At 42.0% G+C, this 19,227-nt stretch overlaps 2 protein-coding genes across 3 annotated transcripts; one reads left to right on the top strand and one right to left on the bottom strand.

The window, feature by feature from the left end:
- Nucleotides 1-2,304: 2,304 nt before the first annotated feature.
- ubxn6 (UBX domain protein 6) lies at nt 2,305-7,179 on the bottom strand. Its single transcript, XM_018670176.2, has 11 exons — nt 7,016-7,179; nt 6,335-6,495; nt 5,539-5,603; nt 5,305-5,433; nt 5,086-5,183; nt 4,876-4,951; nt 4,687-4,771; nt 4,374-4,593; nt 4,044-4,174; nt 3,805-3,953; nt 2,305-3,301 (listed from the first exon to the last, which is right to left on the bottom strand). Exons 1-11 carry the CDS (start codon nt 7,096-7,098, stop codon nt 3,176-3,178), a joined length of 1,323 nt encoding a protein of 440 aa, XP_018525692.2. The 5' UTR covers nt 7,099-7,179; the 3' UTR covers nt 2,305-3,175.
- Nucleotides 7,180-8,101: 922 nt separating this feature from the next.
- uap1 (UDP-N-acetylglucosamine pyrophosphorylase 1) lies at nt 8,102-19,227 on the top strand. Of its 2 annotated transcripts, XM_018670174.2 has the most exons (11): nt 8,102-8,240; nt 9,177-9,491; nt 10,779-10,983; nt 11,667-11,842; nt 11,943-12,115; nt 14,776-14,969; nt 15,101-15,241; nt 16,804-16,992; nt 17,270-17,311; nt 18,322-18,388; nt 18,515-19,227. In XM_018670174.2, exons 2-11 carry the CDS (start codon nt 9,209-9,211, stop codon nt 18,605-18,607), a joined length of 1,563 nt encoding a protein of 520 aa, XP_018525690.1. In that variant the 5' UTR covers nt 8,102-8,240; nt 9,177-9,208; the 3' UTR covers nt 18,608-19,227. The 2 variants fall into 2 exon arrangements, with proteins under 2 accessions (XP_018525690.1, XP_018525691.1); XM_018670175.2 differs by lacking the exon at nt 17,270-17,311.

Below are 19,227 nucleotides of genomic sequence, written 5' to 3'. Positions count from 1 at the left end.
ACTTGTCGTCAACTTGAGTGGCTTATATTCAGCTGGTTCACCTCGACGCCCGTGGACCTAGTGCACTTTTCCTGTCGCCGTACACTGAGTAACACGAAAAAATCAGCTGACCCCGTGTGAAATTTCCTAACTGATCAAAACCAAACTGTAAAGACAGCATCAATCCACGCTCAGCTTTGGTCAAGGGGAGACATATGGGAGAAGATGAGTAGAGAGATGGAAAGAAACAGAAAGGGTGATGGAGAAAGATTACATGAATTCAAAATAACCTACAATTCCTTAAAATTAATTTGAAGCCAGTTTAATTTTTTGAGCCAGCTTTGACATCTGCAGATATGAGTTTCTGAAGAGGGGCCTGCTGAGGTTAGATGTGCTGAATAATATCCATTTTCATATCAGAAAAAACACTGCATTAAACATTGTCTTAGCTCACTGAGCTGAGGTCAACAGGTAATATAACCAACCTGTGAGGTGGCTCACCCCCGTAAGATAAACACATAAATGATCCCTGATAGAACCGATAATTAAAGGCACATCAGTGACAGGGAATGCTATTAAAACTAAACTATAAACTGGTGACATTAACTGCAAAAGAAGATTTTTATTGATACATTTCAGGTAGAATTTAGTTTTCAATAAGGAAAATGCTGTAAGAAACCTGAATTTGTTGCAACAAATTTAAAATAAAAGCTTTTATGCTAATTATTTTCTGTGATAATATTTTTCAGAACTCATCATCTGTGACAGCTCATGGCTCTCTTGACTGTAACCTCCCTGTGGCAGCTTCTCACAGACTCAATCAACTCCTCTTCCCCTCCCCCCTCAAACACACACACACAGACACACACACACAGAGACCCCCTTCCAAAAACCCATCAAAGAGTAATACAATGGCTCCATCTGTAGGATAAAGTAGAGAGTCGCAACAGGAAGTTACCCCAAAATCTGAGGTTTCAAACAGGAAGTTGGGTTTCCGAACTTTGACGGGCCAGAACCGGCACACGCTTCGACCCAAACTCACAATTTTCGGAGCCAGTCTTCCAAAAATTGTCAAGGAGGGGCTGACAACATTTGAAGTCAATCTGGTCACCCGTCTAGAAACTGGACATCACACTATAAAATATGTCATTTCCTGCTATAAATAGGTGGCGCTACAACAATTGTATGAATATTGACATATGGATGTGTGCAGATAGGTACCATTAACAATCCTGTAAAGTTTGATGCAGTTTGGACAAAGTATGGCCGAAATATAGCAAAAATAAAGCAACTTCCTGTTTCGTGGCGAGTAATCGAACTTTGAGGGGCCATAACTTCCACGCCCTTCAACAAAAACTCAAAATCTGCCGCAATTTAACATCGTCTATGTCTTAAGAACATACTATTAAGTTTTGAAGTCAATGGGATAATGCGTCTAGGACTAGTTCGCGTTCAAGCGACCCCTGGAAATGGCCAAAAACACACAATTTTTTCACCTTCCGGTCAAAATAAAAATACTTTCTGTTGGGTTTAGAATATGGCTCCAAGAGACTTTTTGGTGCGTCATGGGATGTTACATATGTGTGCAGATTTTCAGATTTTTAGGCGCAACGGGCTTGAGGGGCTGTTCCGTTTAAAAATGTAGGTGGCGCTACCGAGGGCATTTTACCACGCCCATGCTCAAGACCCCTAAATTATTAAATTTTTCGCCGTGCCTGACGCGTCTGCAAATTTTGGTAAGTTTTCACGCATGTTAAGGCCCTCAAAAAGCCGATCTAAGAGGCGGAAAAAGAAGAAAAAAAATAATAATAATAATAATAATAATAATAATAATAATAATAAACAGACCGAAAACAAGAGGGTCCTTGCAACTCGTTGCATGGCCCCGTTGGGCCCACGCAACTCGTTGCTCGGGCCCTAATTAAAACCACCACTACCAGGACAACAGGATTCCATGCTGCCAGTTTTAACAGACTTGTAACTAATGACTGCCTGCATGCTAGAGCAAGTTGGTTACATGAAGTTTCTGCAGTGAGCCTCTACAGTTAAACCATTTATCGCTTGAGTAGTGAGTAGTTGTAATTCCATATTTAGTGAACTCTCCTCCTAGTGTTTAAAATAATCCTTAAAAGTGCTTCATACTGGTAAAATAGAAGAAAATATTTTGGTTGACAGCACATGGCTAACACTCTAACAAAACTTTGTAGATTGAGGCCCTTATCTGTAAATATTTGCTCCAGCTTTGGACCTTGGTTTGAAGTCAAACTATCCAGAAAAAACAGGTTTGATTCATGATTTGTGATTCTGGGCTTGTGCTCATACATATTCACTACATTTGACGTTTTAATTATTGAAGCATCCACCAAAGCCAGATGTACAACAGTCAGGAGTGCAAGGCCACTGCAGAGAAGAGGACAAACGAGTGACAGAAGCTTATGTTTACAGTACTGGAGCCAGACTCATATCAGACCAAATCAGATCAGCCATTCATCAGTTGACAGACAAAACACTGAGTTAACCTTGAACTTTGCCAAACAAAACGTAGAGTATTTCAAATCTCCAGTAAAGCCAGTGCGCTGACACCCAGCAGGACCTACTGTAGGTGCTGAGATACTAAGTATGATTCAACAATAGTACCTGACCAGCTTTACTTGCCTTCACTATTGTTGATTTTCTTCTAAGTGACTGTGCAGTCAAAGATGTACACTCTATATAATGTAACTGTTATGTAAGCAAGATAGACTGTTTACCTTGAAACAAAATCAGGAGGAAAAGGTGACACAGTTAAAACAAGGTCTCTCAACATGCCACATGAAGTATACCTGACTGGTTGACTGTGGGGTAGAGCACAGAGGACTGTTGCCACTGAGTCTGTTCACTACACAGCATGTACATTCAGGATGCATCACAAAACAACACTTGTCCCTTGCTTTCTCCTTAAATCTGTTAGCAGTGCGTCTTTCAACAGAATGTGCTGCTGAGATAGACTGTAGGGGGACATTATCCCCACAGCGGAGAGATAAGGGGATGCTCAGCAAAACAAGCGCGTCAGGGTGAAGTTGCCCCTAGTCTATCACTGCTAATGACTTAAGTTAGCATTTGTAAAAATACACATCACTAGTTGTTTGTAAGGAGCAATTTCACCGCTGTTGTGCCAGGGAGGAAGGTAGCACGGAGAGTTCAGGGGCACGTCTGCTCAGTTCAGGGTTCGAATGGTTTCCAGCAGCTCTGGTTTGAGAAGGGTGGGGCTCTTCCCACCTGCAGCTGCAATATCTGCCTGCACAGCTGCATCCCAGGCAAAAGTGAGCAGAGCTGCAGGGACCTGAGAGAAAACATGCAGACATACGTACACATTAGCTGACCAGAGAAAACTGCACATATAGGATGGCATAAAAAACAACACTGTAACACAATTATTGTCACTACTGATACTATGTTTGATCGTTTGTTTCAATAATGTACTCGGTAAATGATAACAACACAGATGCCCACTGCAGTTTTTCACAAACATTGCTCAAACCGCCACAAACTCTACATTTGCTGGGGACATCAGGGTGGCTCACTGATGTGTTTCTAATCATTTTTCAATAGCAATGGAGCTCTGAGGCAAACAGCTGAGTCAGACTTGGGCAGCACAGACAGCACTTGTTAGATAGATGAATTCACTGGTGGTTTCTGTCTTTTCATTGTTTATAGTAGAAAAACCTGGTGATAATCTAAAGAATGTCATGCACCAAAAATAAATAATACATGATAAATTAATGTAAGTTAGATACATTGCTTTAAGTAGGCCGCTTTCATGAGATGTCCCTGATTTTCACTCACCAAGTTACGCTCTGCGAGAGCGACTTCCTCAGCCTCCTCTAGTTTCTGACCTCCAGGAGCAATGAGCTCAAATGGCTGCCAGCCGTCCACCAGGGACTCCCGTACAAACCCAAACAACACAGGCAGCCGGTCCCACGCATAAAAGGTGCCTGAAATCACAAATAGTTTTTACCGAGTCATTACCATCTGTATGAAAAACCAACGTTCTCCAGGTTTTTAACAACCTGGAAGTTTCTTACCTTGTAGCAGGTTTCCATCAGGCAGTCTGATCCTGAGCAGGGTGTAGTTGTATTTCCTTCTCTCCCTCTGCTCCTCCTTCTCCCTCATGGCTTTTGTGCGCAGCATGGCGTTCTTCTCCACCAAATCACTCCTGAGAAACACACACAACACACACAAAGAAACACTGGGTGCAGGTTCTCTAAAATGTTAGCCTCCTTTGATGGCGTCTCCACCAATTCACAAAAATCTGTTGCAATATACAGTCTAATAGCCAAACATTCAATATTGTTTATCAATAAATCCAGTTACTACAGCGTTGACTGGAACATTTATTAAGAGGGCGTCTGTACCTCTGCTGTTGCTCCCTCTTGAGCTCCTCTGCCGTCAGGTTGTAGAACTCTGGCGGCAGCTCGAAGCGTTGGGCGTTGGGAGAGGGTCTGAAAGCTTGGGGCTGTCTGTCCAGCTGAGCTCTGACCGGCTCTCCTCTCTGAAGACGATCCCTCCTCTCCTTCATCAACTCCAGGGCGTCGGAACTCTGCTCTGGTAGCACGAGGAACTCCTCTTCCTCCTCTGATCTCCAGGAAAGGTGAGGACAAGTGAAAATACGTAATGACAAACAAAATACCCTGCTGATATTCCTCAGAAGTGGCAAGATTAATTTACCTTGACCCTCTACAGGAAGCATAATGCTTGTGAAGCCCAAGGCCTGCAGGAACTCTCTACTGCCCTCCACAGAACGTACTTTCTCCTGAAAAAAAAAACAAAGGGATTCCATAAAATTGATCAAGATATTATTAGTTCTTTTGGATAATTGGATAAAAAAAAATACTAGGACTCTACTTTCTTACTCACCTGGAACACCTTGTTGCTGAGTTTAATCTTCCTGTATTTCTCCTCTGAGGGACACTTACATATATTATCGACATACCTGTTGAAAAAACAATAAAGAAATATGAAAAACAGCATTCTTTAAAATATTATGTCAATGAGGAGATCATCCCTAGTTAAACATAATCTTTCAACAGTGATTAGTATTATTATCAGTCACTCAAAGTGTCTTACTTGCTTATGATGTCCACAGCAGCTTTCACTTTCTCTCTGTCTTTGTTAAACGTATGGATCATCATAACAGAGGCCTCAACTGCATCCTCCTCAAACCGCTGACAGTGAAGACACAGTATGTTTTATTAACAGTACATCATTTCAATTGGCATTAGTGTGTTTCAAACACATTCTAATCTCAACCACAACAAGAACAAATGATGATATCTTAGGACGTACCATTAAAATGGCCTCTTTAATGTGTATTTCCCTCTCACTCTTAGTTAAAGTGGCCCCCGTTAGTGGACAGGTGAAATACACACCTGACACTGAAAGACAGGCGGGATCTTTCACTGGCACTTTGGATTCCTGGAGAGAAATTGTCATTCATCACCATGAGCCGGATATAATCTTGATAGTGTCACTTCAGAGACCTTGATTTAACCCGACAAATCAGTGTCATACTGTACATACCTCTGCTACTGCTGCCTTATCTTTCTCAGCCAATGAAGCTGCCTCTGCCTCCAGTTCTCTTTTGACTACAAGCACATACAGAAAGTCACACAATTATATGTCTCTTCTAGTGACCCGTGTATTTAGCATAATCAACAGATAATCAAACCCTTAGCTAGCAGTCTAACACACAGAAAAAATGGACTACTGGCCAAAGAAAAACCACTACACTTTTATAATTGTGGACTGATCATAGGCACTAAAAAAAAAAAAGACCACCAGGCTCAGGGATGCAGTAATATGGTTTTTAAGTTAATGTCAGCAATCTCAGTTATCCTAGATGTGCAAAGAATTGTAATGACATGTATTTTACACAAAGCAGAAAAGCCTTTTTAATGGTCATTAAGTGGCTTTCAACAAGAGGCTACAACAGTTTTTGTCTGTTGTTAACTTTCAATTTGTATTCCAGTAGAAGTCCACAAACACACAGTCACACAATTGGTTCAAATACTATGAGTAAAATTAGTACTGGAGTCACATGAGTGTGACTTTCTATGACCAACAGTCTGGTGGCAATGGCCAATCCATAACTTGCATCTTAAATTATAACTACTGTATGTTTTCATTATCAAAACCTCTCACCCTAATCTGAATAAGGCTCCATGTCCCCAAGCCTTTTACCACAACTGCATGTAATGACTTAACCAAAGCAACTTTACTCAAAGCATTCATGTCCCATTATCCAAAAACAATAAAAGTCTGGCTTCAGACACCACCCAGAGTGAATCACTGTAATGTTACGGCTGTCATGTCTCACCCTGGTTCCTGATGGCGTCGTGAGAGGTGTGGACCTTCGGCCGTGACTGCTGTTCAATCCTGGCCAGAGCTGCGGCTCCAGCCCTCTGAGCTCCTTCACTGGGAGCATAGCGGTCCTGCTGCTTGGCACTGGAGCTGCTCTGCGACACCTCCGGCTTGGTGCTGTGGAGTTATGAGGACAGAAAAGCGAAGTTAAGGAGACATGTTATGACCTAACGCTGGGCCCTAGGTCGCCCTCCCCAAATAAAAGCTAACCCAGAGTATTTCATTTGCTAACGACAACATTGACACTGATATAGCCAATTATCTAATGAACAGTTTAATCCTGGGTCGCCTAGTCAACGTTGAGAGGTCACTTTACGTTACTCAGACCATCGGCTAAATGAGCTTGGTCAAGGATTAACTGTTAGCTGCCCTGAAATTAGATGGGCGCCTCCCACTGTCCTGAGTATTATGTAATCAATCTGCTAACAGTGATAGACATTACAAGCTATACTCGCATACAATGAAAATCACTGCTCAACATTGTTCGTCAGCTTAACAACACACCAATAACGGCCCAGTAATAATTAACGACCAGCAGCTAGCTGTCAGCTAGCTCGATTTTGCAAACCGTTGGCTAGTTAGCTATGTAGCTAGCTGTGGTTAGCACTGTAACAGCTGTGAAAAGTTCGCTACTTGCCTGGTATCTTCTGTTAGCTTTTTTCCAGGTCCTGCGGATTTAAATTTAATGTCTCTCTTAAAATCATCGAAAAGCTTCTTCATTTCCTTGAGCAGTCAGTAGAAATGTGGCAGATGAAACAGAGCACCTAGCTGTCTAGGAGGAGGACCAAAACAATATTGTACCTGATGACTGCAAACTGTTTCCGCCTCGAAGATGGCCGTGTCGCCACCGTGTGGCTGAGTTGAACACTGAGGAATAAAAAGGATATAGTGTTATTTATTAAATGATTGTCTCGTGGATACTTGAGTGACTGACCAAACGTAGCAAGATCATAGTTATTCTGAACAAATACATGGTCGCTCTTTTTCAGCTTGTCCAGTGCAAACAAGTGCGCTCAGCACTGTCTGTTACCACTCTGCCGTCAAGCACGTCCTCTCTTATTTTTCATAGCCCCTGTGGATCAGGCCCTTCACTTTACGCTATCATATCCACAAACTGTGATACATGTGCATCCTGACTGAGCAGTTACTCAAAGAGCTCCTGTACAGTCAGTTCTCACAATACCTACATGGATGAAACCCCAAGATGAGATGATGTCACCATAACAAAGTTCCTATAATGGTTATGACCGTAGGCAGTGACGTGAGGAGAGTAGAGAATTCGATGGTTGCTATGTGTTGTCTTCAGGTGCATTCTCATGTGACCTCATGTAACTGTTCTGACTTGATGTGACATAACGTGATGTGATCGATGCAAAAGTGGCGTTTTCTTGTTGCAGCTGGTCAGAATGAAGGTAAATAAATTTTAAATGTACAGTGTTACTCCAAAAAGCAACCAGTAACTAAGGTGCTCAAAAGATGCAATAGTAGTGGTATAAAATATTTCAAACATGTAAATATTCCCCTTTGTAAATTACAAGTACCTGAAAACTGTATGTAAGCAAACTAGAGTAAATGTTACTTTCCACCTCTGTTGACATTTTGCTTCTCTAATAAGCAGTCTTCCAAATCTGTCCAGAATTTCTGCACAGCCAAAGCTCTCTCTGACATTGGGACAACTTAAATTTACGAGGATCACCTGAAAGCAGCCGTACACACACACGTTCCCAGCGCCGCCGGTAGTGCCACGTCAAACGTGACGTAGCAGGAGGTGTAGTCCGGTTGGGAGGCGTCGTAACCAGTACCAGAAATCTCTCAGACACTGGCATTAATGGTCTTGAAGCCCAGAGGAGTGCTTGAGAGAGGTGAGACTTGAATATTTCATTCATAATATCTTTAACGTTTTCACTGAGTTGATAGTTAGACGGATAGCTGCTAGCATCTGCTCTGCTCCGGTTGTTGCCGCTGTCAGTCGCGTGCTGCTCCTGCTGAAGACAACGGCTAACCACGGTGACTGATAAATATAACTCAGCCAGACGATAGACAGAAATTCAGTCTTATTGTGAATGGTAGCGTGTAGTAACAGCAATCTGACTCATTTCACCACGCTATGTCTCTGCTGAGAGTTCATTGAGGCATGCTTGCTGTGTTTTGGTGGGGAGAATAGCCTTAACTTTAAAATCCTCTGTGAAACTTGACAAAACCTCCCGAAGACCTAAAATCTGAACGATTTATTAATATTTAAAATCTGAATTATATCATGGTTAATGTCTGACAGCTAGCACTTTCAAGTAAATCAATGGGCGTATGTTACTGTTGCCCTCAGCATCCCATTCAAATGTTAAAAAGTCCCCTCCAGTAATATTGTGAGGATTTCCTGGTCCAGCAAGCTGCTCATTGTGGGTGTTGGTTCAAACAAAGAGTGAACTTTATCCTTACGGCAATTACTTAAATTATGCGTTTACATACAGTTCCTGTTTAAAATGCAAATGTCACATATTGCCACTGGTTGCACTAGTCTTACCAGCAGTTGCCAGGGAGGATTGTAGGAATACTAAGGTCATGAGTCCAATTTACATCAAAACAACTCCACCCACCAAAAAATATTTCAACCAGCCATCAACCAAATGCTGTAAACGTTATCCTCCTTCATTATGGCCAGGTACCAGGTGTGTAACTTTGAGGAATATCAAATTCCTTTCCTTGTGAATGAATTCATGTAGTTTCCTCCTTAATGTAATCAAATGATCTCCTCCAGGAAATGACCTCACCTCTCATCCCATGTTTTGTCTGTGTTTCAGTGTGGCAGACTTAATCAAAACCACTGTTGATCATGGACCCCAGCACCAGCGGACTCACCCAGAGGTTGGCTGAAGCCGGCCAGTCTCACCTCCTACAGTTCTGGAATGACCTGAGCCCTGAGGAGCAGGTCGACTTGACCCACGACCTCCAGGGGATGGACTTTAAAGAGATCAGTGGATTCTTCAAGAACGCCATGGAGACATCCGGCAGCAGCAAACATGAGAAGATGGACGCCCGCATGGAGCCGGTGCCCCGGGAGGTGCTAGGGAGTGTGACGAGGGACAGGGAGAGTCTCAAAGACTGGGAGCTAGTAGGTGAGCACCTTTGAAAGTGTTACTGCCCACAGAATATTTATTCATGCAGCTACTCCCTGATAGTCTGCTTTATGTTATAATGGCAGTGTTTTATTGGATTTATTACAGTGTCATACAGTCAGAGAGAGATGGGTGCAATTATCAGTTGTTAAACAAGACTAGCCTAGTTACTGCATGCACAATATTATCTAGAGAGACTGCAGCCTAGCAATTAAGTTTTGTTCTTTCAAATACCCAATGATTGCTCACAGGTGACAGGAGAGATTTTCTGGTATCAGCCTGGGAAGCCTAGAGGGGATTAAAACATCACACTGAAACCCAGATGCTATGATATAAAGATGGGTCTGTGTGCTTATGTAACAGCTTATCCCAAAGTCCCAACTGAGTAGCATCAGAAACTCCCCATTTTCCTGCTGTGTGGTTTTCAAAACTCACAAACTACTCCCAGTCTCAGTCTCCAGCGTAGATTTGAAACATGAGTAAGTCAGCTTGCATTGTTCATTATGCTTTACGCAATCCCTCTTGCAGTGGGGGTCTGACCATTCAGTGAGATTTTTTTTTCCTGGGGGAGGATGACAGTGGAGGTAGGCAGAGGAGAACATCTGGTTTTAATTTGGGCCTGACGTAAATAGAGTTGCTGCTTGACCCTCGTTCATGAGGTCATCCTGCCTTGTTGGGACCAAATCTGTGTACAGGGTGTGGTGTGTGTGTATAAGTGAGTGTGTTTGTAGGTCTGTGAATGTAGTCAAAGTCTAGCAGGCCCCCGCCCAGTATATGGGTATAAACTATGTCTTATGGCACTCACAAGAAGGAAGAGTTTGGATATTAAGTCACGTAGCAGGAGTTTATGTAATATGAACTGGAACCATTATAAACCATTGAACCAATGGACCACAATAAAGGCAATCAGATGCATGGGCAGGGTTATTAGATTTCAGTTCAGAGCTAATTTAGTATGTAACATTGCTAAAGTCCTGTAGTACTTGTCATAAAATGTTGGGCAACTGCTTATTAAATTTTATTAATAAATTGTATCAGCATTGTTTCGGTTTGTTGTTATTTATCTAAGATGTTCTTACAAAGACAATAAGGCTGCACTATGGCCATCATTAGAGATTAGATATTGTACTGGTAAATTGAGATCATATTCCATCATATCAGTGTATAGACATACTGTAGATATGTTTTGCTGTCTTAAATAGACTTTAAAGGACACATACTCTTAAGTAATCTGATGTTAATGTTACTGTTTAACAGCTCAAACTGTTCTGCTCTGTGCCCCTTCAGGTCTTCAGTGCGTCTCTCAGAGTAAAGTTGCGGCCCTGCTGCTGGCTGGAGGCCAAGGAACCAGACTAGGGGTCTCTTACCCCAAAGGCATGTACGACGTGGGGCTGCCATCCCACAAAACCCTCTTTCAGATCCAGGCTGAACGCATTCTGAAACTGCAACAGCTGGCTGAGCAGAAGCACAAAATCAAGTGCTGTATTCCCTGGTAAGACATTGTGTTGTGCTTTGGGAGGTTATTTTGGAAGAGTTGACTAAGGCATTTTAGTTACTGAGCCTTTCAGCTGAATCTGCTGCATTATTTGCGAAAAATAAACAGATCTAAGCGACGAAATACTGTGTCTTTATTCATTTAAGAAGAGCTAAAAACATTTGTCCCAGTTGTGTTTGCATGTCGACTAACTGGGTCAAATCACTGTGAGCATCAAAGGAAACTCAATCAAGAGAGTTATGTTACTGGAAACAGATTAGTTCCCTGTGGAGCAGGGAGGGTTTGAATGATAGAGATACCAGGAAGGCAGTGGAGTGCACAAAGTCTTTATAACGCTGCAGTTAGGGATTAACAGTAACTGAAGCTTATGTCTGAAATGGAAGAATGATATAATGGTCAGTAGCTTGGATTCTGTAAGGAAGCTGTTTCTTTTTTATTGTCTGCCATATAGTTGAACCTTTTATGTTCCTGTCTGGGGGAGAGGTCAGCTTAGTTTTAAGTCATGTTTTTGTGAATGGCCTCTGAAGAAGAAGATTTTTATTTACTTGGAATTGTTTTACTAAGCATGTATCCCCCTCTCCCTCAGATACTTGTTTTACTCTTGTAAAAAAATCTTTAAAATAGAAAGGAATATAAACAGTGCATGAATCAGTATTAAGTTCCTTCTCTGTTGCCTTCAGGTACATCATGACCAGTGGGAGGACGATGGAGTCCACAAAGGACTTCTTCTCACAACATAACTACTTTGGCTTAGACAAGAACAACATCATCTTCTTTCAGCAGGGCATGCTTCCAGCCATGGACTACAACGGCAAGATCATCTTGGAGAATAAAGGAAAACTCTCCATGGCCCCTGGTAAGCTCCCTCAGGATTTGTGATTTCTGGCTTTGGTTGTGTATGAGAGCCAAGTGGAGTTCTTGTGTTTCAAACAAGTCTGTCTGTGCTTGTGTCTCAGATGGAAACGGGGGTCTTTACAGAGCTCTGGGGAACCAGGGCATCATGGATGACATGGAGCGGAGGGGGATCGAGTTCATCCATGTGTATTGTGTAGATAACATCCTGGTCAAAGTGGCAGACCCCGCCTTTGTGGGTTTCTGTGTGCAGAAGGGAGCGGACTGTGGAGCTAAGGTTGGTCATACCCCCTGCTCTTTCTGTCTGTAGCTGGGATCTCTGCTGCTCATGAGATGAATTATAGGGCTATTCTGGTATGAAACTGAATTATTATTTCAGTTTTAAAGATCCTAATGTTTTGGTTTCATAGTGTTACTTTTTAACGCCACAATACCTGAATTGTGATGCTGCATAAGGTAGCAACTTTTACATTTATTTTTGTAATAATAATGACGCTTAGTTGTGTTCTGCATGGCAGTAAAAAAGTCTTCCAGGTACATCAGATACTACATTAAACAAAAAAATAAGATTAACAAAGGTTGACACAGTAGCTGACTTATTATATTCCTGTTATAAAATTGATTGATAGAATGGTCCTTGGCTGTAACATTGATAAGCTCATCTTTTATCAGTCCAGGAAGTCATAATGACATTTTGAATGCACTCAATGGATATATCCTCTCAAATGAGGCCAAGAAGTGTCAATACTAGTATTTCAAATACTGAAATGTGTAATAAGTGTGACTTAACAAGTGAACAAACTACGTCAGCAGTCGAGCCATGGATGCTGAATGTGATCCAGTTTGATCAGTCATTCCAGTTTGTTAAATTCCAGGAGGTCCCTTACAGTGATGGCTGTAGAATAATATCTCTCGAGTGAGTTGCAGTGTTGTATTAAGAGGTGTGGTCGGTTTGCTGTCACAACAGTTTTAACTGTCGAGTTTCTACTCAGCCGCACCTCCTGCAGCTCACCACTGGGTGGCGATACAGGCCACTTTGTCTCCTCCTGAAGTCTTTTTGAGCAGTAAATTCATTATAGCTTTCTAGGAAATTTGAGGGTTGAGCCCAGAATCTTCCCCCACTTTTCATCATGGTCTCAGATGACATGAGTGTTTTGAGAAGATGACACTTTTTCCTAAACAGTTTCTTTGGACAGAGTGTACTCTCATTTTGGGGAGGGAAAAATGCTTTTCAGGGTACAGTGGTTGAACTGGAAACCTTTCCACTAGCAGTTTTCATGATTAATTATAACTTTTCTTCATTTTTTTTTTCATAATCTTTTCATTTTTGTGTAGGTAGTAACATGTATAAGTAAAGCTAACATACTGTACATGAATAAATAGTTGGGAAGCGACTCAGAACAGGTCTGTCGGTTTGAGATAAGTTAAGGAAGGAGATTGATCTGCAAAAAATGTTTCTTATATTCCAGTGATTTGTCCTCTCTTACATATTTAGTGAATCAAAAAAGACGAAGACAAAGTTACACATGACTCCATATGAAGCTAAAATCCAAATTAGCATGAGATGAAGATATTCAAATACATGGAGACATTATCTTTTCTGTCTTACAATTTCTACAGTACAAAGCAAAAACTGTATGTGATACAGTCTTGATGGTTGAAACCTAAGGGACAACATGGGTCCAGACTGTGAGTGATTTTTAAATAAGACCATCGAAACCATTTAAACATAGATATTTTCTGATGGTATATTATTGTTATTCTACATATCTTATCAAAAATGCAATATTGACTTCGACTGTATGATTTGGGGAGCCTGTTCAGAGTAGTTGGGATCTGGTGGGGGTAAACATGTGTGTTAATGCTCTAAAGTGAAACAAAGGAGGAGGTGATACATGACTGCCCACATCCTCTACAAATTTAGCAGTGACAAGGACCTCAATGTGAGGGGACTTTTGATGGAAAAATTGAGCTGATATTACAAAAAACACTTGGTTGCTTGGGTTACAAGTTACTTGTCAGTTGGCTTGTGAAACACAGAGTGGTGTATTACTTTTGACATCATGGATCTGTTGTTGTAAAAGTTGTTTGAGTTGTTGTTGCCAAGGATGCCACCAATGGCAGATTCAAACAGTAAACCAGACAGGGCAGGCTTGTAAGTATTAGGAAACTGTTGTTAAGGTCGTAACAAGATCAAATATGTTGTTATTGTTCTCCCGCTTGAGCAACAGGATGTGACATTTGTGACTAATTATTGCCATGAGGTTCTCCTGCATAGGTTTTGAAATGAATTAAACACCATGGCAACCTCACGTTTCCTGGTTTTCCTAGTTCATCGTGTCACAGTTTTGCTTCCACATCTTCATTAAAATCTCATTAACTGGGTTAACTAGTTAACTTCTGTTTCAAAATGTAAGATCTGTGCATCTGAACTTCTTGTAGACTGGCTGCGTCTAGGCACCATATTTTTCGGCAGTACCACACTGAAGTGAATTTTTACATTCACTGTGTTTTCCAGCTAACACAGAATCAAATGAAATATTTGACTGAAGATCATCCAGACCCTGCTCCTGTATGACATTATGAGTTGTGCGGTGGAGCAGAGATGGAAGGATCAGATCAGAGCAGAGTCCCACCCTCCCATCATAAATTACTAAGCTCCACTACAGTTCATGTGGCTTCACCCCTCCTACCCCTCACCCCACCCCGCTCACCAACCTCCTCATCAGGACTCTACTCTGTCATTAAGGACCAACAGATGGGGAGAGGGTTTTTTTTTTTTTTTTCATTTGGTGTAGGCTTTAGCTCTCTGGCCGCAGAAAGTGAAAGTTTGAAGGGGCAATGTCCAAAGTACCAATTTGATAATTTCATTGTCTCCTCCTTCTGGCTACAGTTTTTGTTCAGCAATTTATATTTCTTATAAAATCAATTTTCCAGGTGGTGGAGAAAACCAATCCAACCGAGGCGGTGGGAGTGGTCTGCAAGGTGGATGGGCGTTACCAGGTGGTGGAGTACAGCGAGATCACCCTGGCGACCGCCGAGAAGCGCAGCGCTGACGGTCGACTGATGTTCAATGCAGGAAACGTGGCCAATCACTTCTTCAGCTTTTCCTTCCTCAGAGATGTAGTCCAGTAAGACTAATGCTCACTGAACATTTTTCTGTGGCTCTGGTTGCCTCTGGCATGAAAAGCAGCTCACCATGATCATACAGTAAATGTGCAGCAAGCTCTTTCTTTTTTTTTTTCCTATTTTCATCTATCAGGAAGTACGAGCCAAAGCTGCAGCACCACGTGGCCCAGAAGAAGATCCCATATGTGGATACTCAGGGTCAACTAATCAAACCAGACAAACCAAATGGGATTAAAATGGAAAAATTCGTCTTTGACATCTTCCAGTTTGCCAAGTGAGTTACAGTGCATTTTTTCCACAGAGGGCACAGAGTGTGTGTGTGTGACAGTGTCAGCCGATGGCATCATAACTCAAACTGAAAGTATTAAGAACACAATGGATATCTTATGCTTCTTTTGAGAGGTGTCTGGTTTGCATATGTTCTTATGGCAAGCCTCCGAGTCTGGATATTGACTGGTCCTTGATCTGTCCTTCCATGCATGAACTTTTTCCAGCCCCAATCCCTATCCACCAGCCTCTGTCATGCCATTGCTCCGAGGTCTGGTCCAGCAGACCGGGTCCTGCCAGGCTCTTTGCAGGAGGATGGAGGTTTATGAGCTGTTCACTCATTCCACCTCATCCAGTGTTACATGACATCAGCTCTGAGTCAGGCTGCTACTAATAGAACTTTACATCTAATGAAAGGATTCCTGTAATGATTGACTGATGGAAAAACACTGCAGACATGTCCAGCTTCCTTCAAGGTTTATTCACTGTAGTTCAAAGGAGAAATGATGTGAAATAGTTTTTGGTGTTGCTGAGGAGATGGATTACAGTTGTGCCCAGACTGGCAGACTGGCAGCTCTAGCAGAATCCAGATGGGCTGACTCACTCTGCAGCTCGATTTTTAAAAGGTCCCACTGTTTTCTGTTCTTCTCTCTGTACTGTTTGGTCTGGGCTCTCGTAGTCTGTTGTGGGGCCACATGTGCCATATATTATCTGTGTCTTACTCACAGGGCATCGCACATTTGGTTGCTGTTCACTGGCCAAGTGTTGGTAATGCATCCTTCAGTAGCTTCTACTATGTAATGCATCTTTTGTGGCTTTTTATTGTGTAACAGAGCATGTGGCCTGATTAGTGTGTATCAATCCTGCAGGACCAGAGCTGTAGTGACCACACTCAGTGTTGTAGCATCATGTGACACACAAACTAAGTTATGAACGGCTATAAAAGAATGAATACATTTTTCCACCAAGGACAGTGCCCTTATTACAGGAAAAATTTGTTCACACATTCACCTGAAATTTGTCCCATATCAACTTGTGTTGAGTTTTCAGCTTTGTGTCATTGCATTATCAGATAATCAGTGCAACAAGATTCAGTTTTTCATGCCAACCATCTGCCTCGATTACGACAAACAGACTGATGAGATGCAGAGCAAGCCAGGGCAGCTACTAGCAATTTATTGCCTCATAAACAATTGATGATTTTTTTTTTCAATTTATTAACATATTCATGAATATAAACCTATTTATTGTCAGAAAATAGTTAAATGTGCCAATCTCTCATAGCCCAATCTGACATCCTCACCTGGCTTGTTTTGTTAACAAACAGTCCAAAACCCAAAGTACTTAACTTACAGTTACTTACTTATAAAACAGAGAAAAGCAGCAAATCTTCTATTTGAAAGGCTGGTACTTGAGAATGTTTGCTTTGAAATGGATAATTATCAAAATTGTTGTTCATTAACTTTTAGTTCATCAATCACCTAATGACATTATTTCATTCCAGTTCTCGGTAGTCTGTGCTGATGCTCCTTGCCTGTGCGCGGATTTGATGTCGTGTGTTTCCAACAGGACATTTGTTGTGTATGAAGTGCTACGGGAGGACGAGTTCTCCCCACTGAAGAATGCGGACAGCCAGGACGGAAAGGACACCCCCACCACAGCCAGACACGCCCTCATGTCCCTCCACCACCGCTGGGTGCTCAACGCCGGGGGCCACTTCATCGACGAGAACGGCAGACGCGTGCCTGCCATACCCAGGTGACCACAACCAGCCAGCCGGCCAGCTAAAACACACCATTGTGCATGTCATGTCACTTCACAGGACAAACACACTTCATGTGTAGCATGAAAGCAGAAGCAGGTTCCTCGTGGTCATTCCCACCTTCCAGACACTCTCCACACTTTGTGTACAAACTGTATTCATTGGCTTTTTTTTGTTTGTGTTAGCAACATCATATTCTTTTAGCCTCACACTCTCACTTCCCTTTCTCTCATGCTTGGTCTTGCTCCTGTGTGTCCCGTGCAATGTTTCCAGAGACGGAGCAGCAGGCAGTGTCACAGATGATGGCAACAGAAAGTAATTATCCCCCTGCAGTACTGAGTGCATGGTGATGGGGTTTTGGCTTTCTTACCCTCTCTCTCAGACATGTTAACGCTACTTCTGATTCTTGATGTCCCCTTTCCTTCATTACCACTGAAAACAGGAATCCGAGAGGACACATGCCAGGCGGCAGCAATTTCTCTGTGTCTTCACAGTCAGTTGTGATGAAGGAAATGACAGCGAGGATCAGTTTAAACGACTGAAAACGCAGTGCTCTTAACGTCCCGGTCAGATGATGTACAGTCATAATGACCTGCTGACAGATCATTTTCCCCTCAGATGGTTACTACTAATATATTATGTATTGCATGCTGTGTAATGGGCTCCAGTCGTACTTTATGGCAAACTGCAACAATGGCAATAGATCACAATCCTTTTGATTTGTGTGTGAAATAGTTCTGACGGGGGCAGCTGATCATTGCTTGCTAGTTTGCCTTTGAGTTTAAATCCACCAGCTTGTTTTTAAAACTATGAGCATGTGCTTCAGTAACATTCATGACACCCATGAATGTTATTCAGGCTCTTAAAGAGTGAGCTTCCTGCTTAATCATTCAGCTTTTCCTTTATTATTCCTTTATTATATTATTATTATTACTGAAACACCTGATGTGTGATTAGTGATTGTTATCTGTAATGATTATCTAGAAATAAACAGTTTGAGTGACAGTAATGTTGTGCAAACTTCCTCCAGTTCGTCCAAAGCACTGGGTGGAAATGCATACACATTACCTGTCATTCATCTGTTTTCTTCTAGAGGAAGTCTGTTACAGGTCAGAGGACTAATCACTGGTCATGTTTGGGAATGATGAAGCTGTGATTCTCTGCCTTTGAACTCTAATCACAAGCCACAGTGGAAGAACAGCTGTGTCAAGGATTCACAGCTGCTTCTCTCAGCCACAGTCCACTCTACCTTTTTCAGGAGACAATCACTCATTCTGTTTCTTTTTATCCTCCGATCCTCCCTGTATTTCTCCTTTCCAACACAGCTTGAAGGATGGAACAGACCTGCCAATCAAATGCGAGATCTCCCCACTGGTGTCCTATGGGGGAGAGGTAAGAAGGCAAAGCCTTGCGTATGAAATACAAACTCCAGATGTTGCTCTGCTCCCGCTGTCAACCCGAAATACTCAATCTGCAAACCCACTGACAATGACCTGATGATGTCTATACTTCTTTAAGGGTCTTGAAGAGTTGGTGAAGGGTCGAGAGTTTCAGCCAACCCTGATGATCGATGAGCATGGAGTCCACGAGCTGGTGAAGAACGGGGTTTAGACAATGAAAGAGAGAGAGAGATAGAGGGACAACCCAAAGACCAACCTCCCTTTGTCTCTTTAACGTTTGCGGGGAGAAACTGTGATATCATCGCTGTGCAATACCAAATGTCGCATGCTTGTGTCCATGAATGGAGCTGTCCCGTCCAAAATGAATGAACGAGCAAGATGAAGTGTATCGTTTACATTTCAGCTCCACGTTTTCTTTGCTTCGTATGTTGATGTCATTCATAGTTAATATTTGTTTCGAAGAGCACTTGAACACAGCATGAAATGAAGGACAAAATCCCTGTCACACTGACTGGATGAAGCAATCTTCAGGTGCTTCTATTTATTTTACTTATGAGACTTATTTTTATATTTACTGATAGATGCTTTATAGGTGGAAATTACCATCTACTCATTTTACCTGGTGATTTTTATACAATTTTGGACTGAGATAAAATGATCAGAAGGCTGTGTCTCACTAGCACGTAATCAAGGTACATGGTAAGGTCTATGGGGGGTATTTATAATATTTTCTTCTTTCCTGCTTGTAATCATTAAGGATCAGATATTATTCAGCTTTAAGATAAGCTATAATTTCTATCATCTTTATTAAAGAAATTTCCTACTTGAAAA

This window comes from Lates calcarifer, linkage group LG17, assembly GCF_001640805.2.
Source record: "Lates calcarifer isolate ASB-BC8 linkage group LG17, TLL_Latcal_v3, whole genome shotgun sequence".
In the NCBI taxonomy this organism is placed as follows: Eukaryota; Metazoa; Chordata; class Actinopteri; family Centropomidae; genus Lates; species Lates calcarifer.
Note: the sequence above shows the minus strand (reverse complement) of the source record. Positions and strands in the feature narration are given on the sequence as shown.

Excerpts from the sequence above, each read along its gene's own strand:
- ubxn6 (XM_018670176.2), bottom strand. The coding sequence starts at position 7,098 with ATGAAGAAGCTTTTCGATGATTTTAAGAGAGACATTAAATTTAAATCC. Across the intron at positions 5,604-6,334 it reads CGACGCCATCAGGAACCAGG|TCAAAAGAGAACTGGAGGCA; the intron begins GTGAGACATGAC and ends ATGTGCTTGTAG. Across the intron at positions 3,302-3,804 it reads CTCTCGCAGAGCGTAACTTG|GTCCCTGCAGCTCTGCTCAC; the intron begins GTGAGTGAAAAT and ends GTTTTCTCTCAG.
- uap1 (XM_018670174.2), top strand. The coding sequence starts at position 9,209 with ATGGACCCCAGCACCAGCGGACTCACCCAGAGGTTGGCTGAAGCCGGC. Across the intron at positions 9,492-10,778 it reads CAAAGACTGGGAGCTAGTAG|GTCTTCAGTGCGTCTCTCAG; the intron begins GTGAGCACCTTT and ends GTGCCCCTTCAG. Across the intron at positions 14,970-15,100 it reads TTCCTCAGAGATGTAGTCCA|GAAGTACGAGCCAAAGCTGC; the intron begins GTAAGACTAATG and ends TTCATCTATCAG.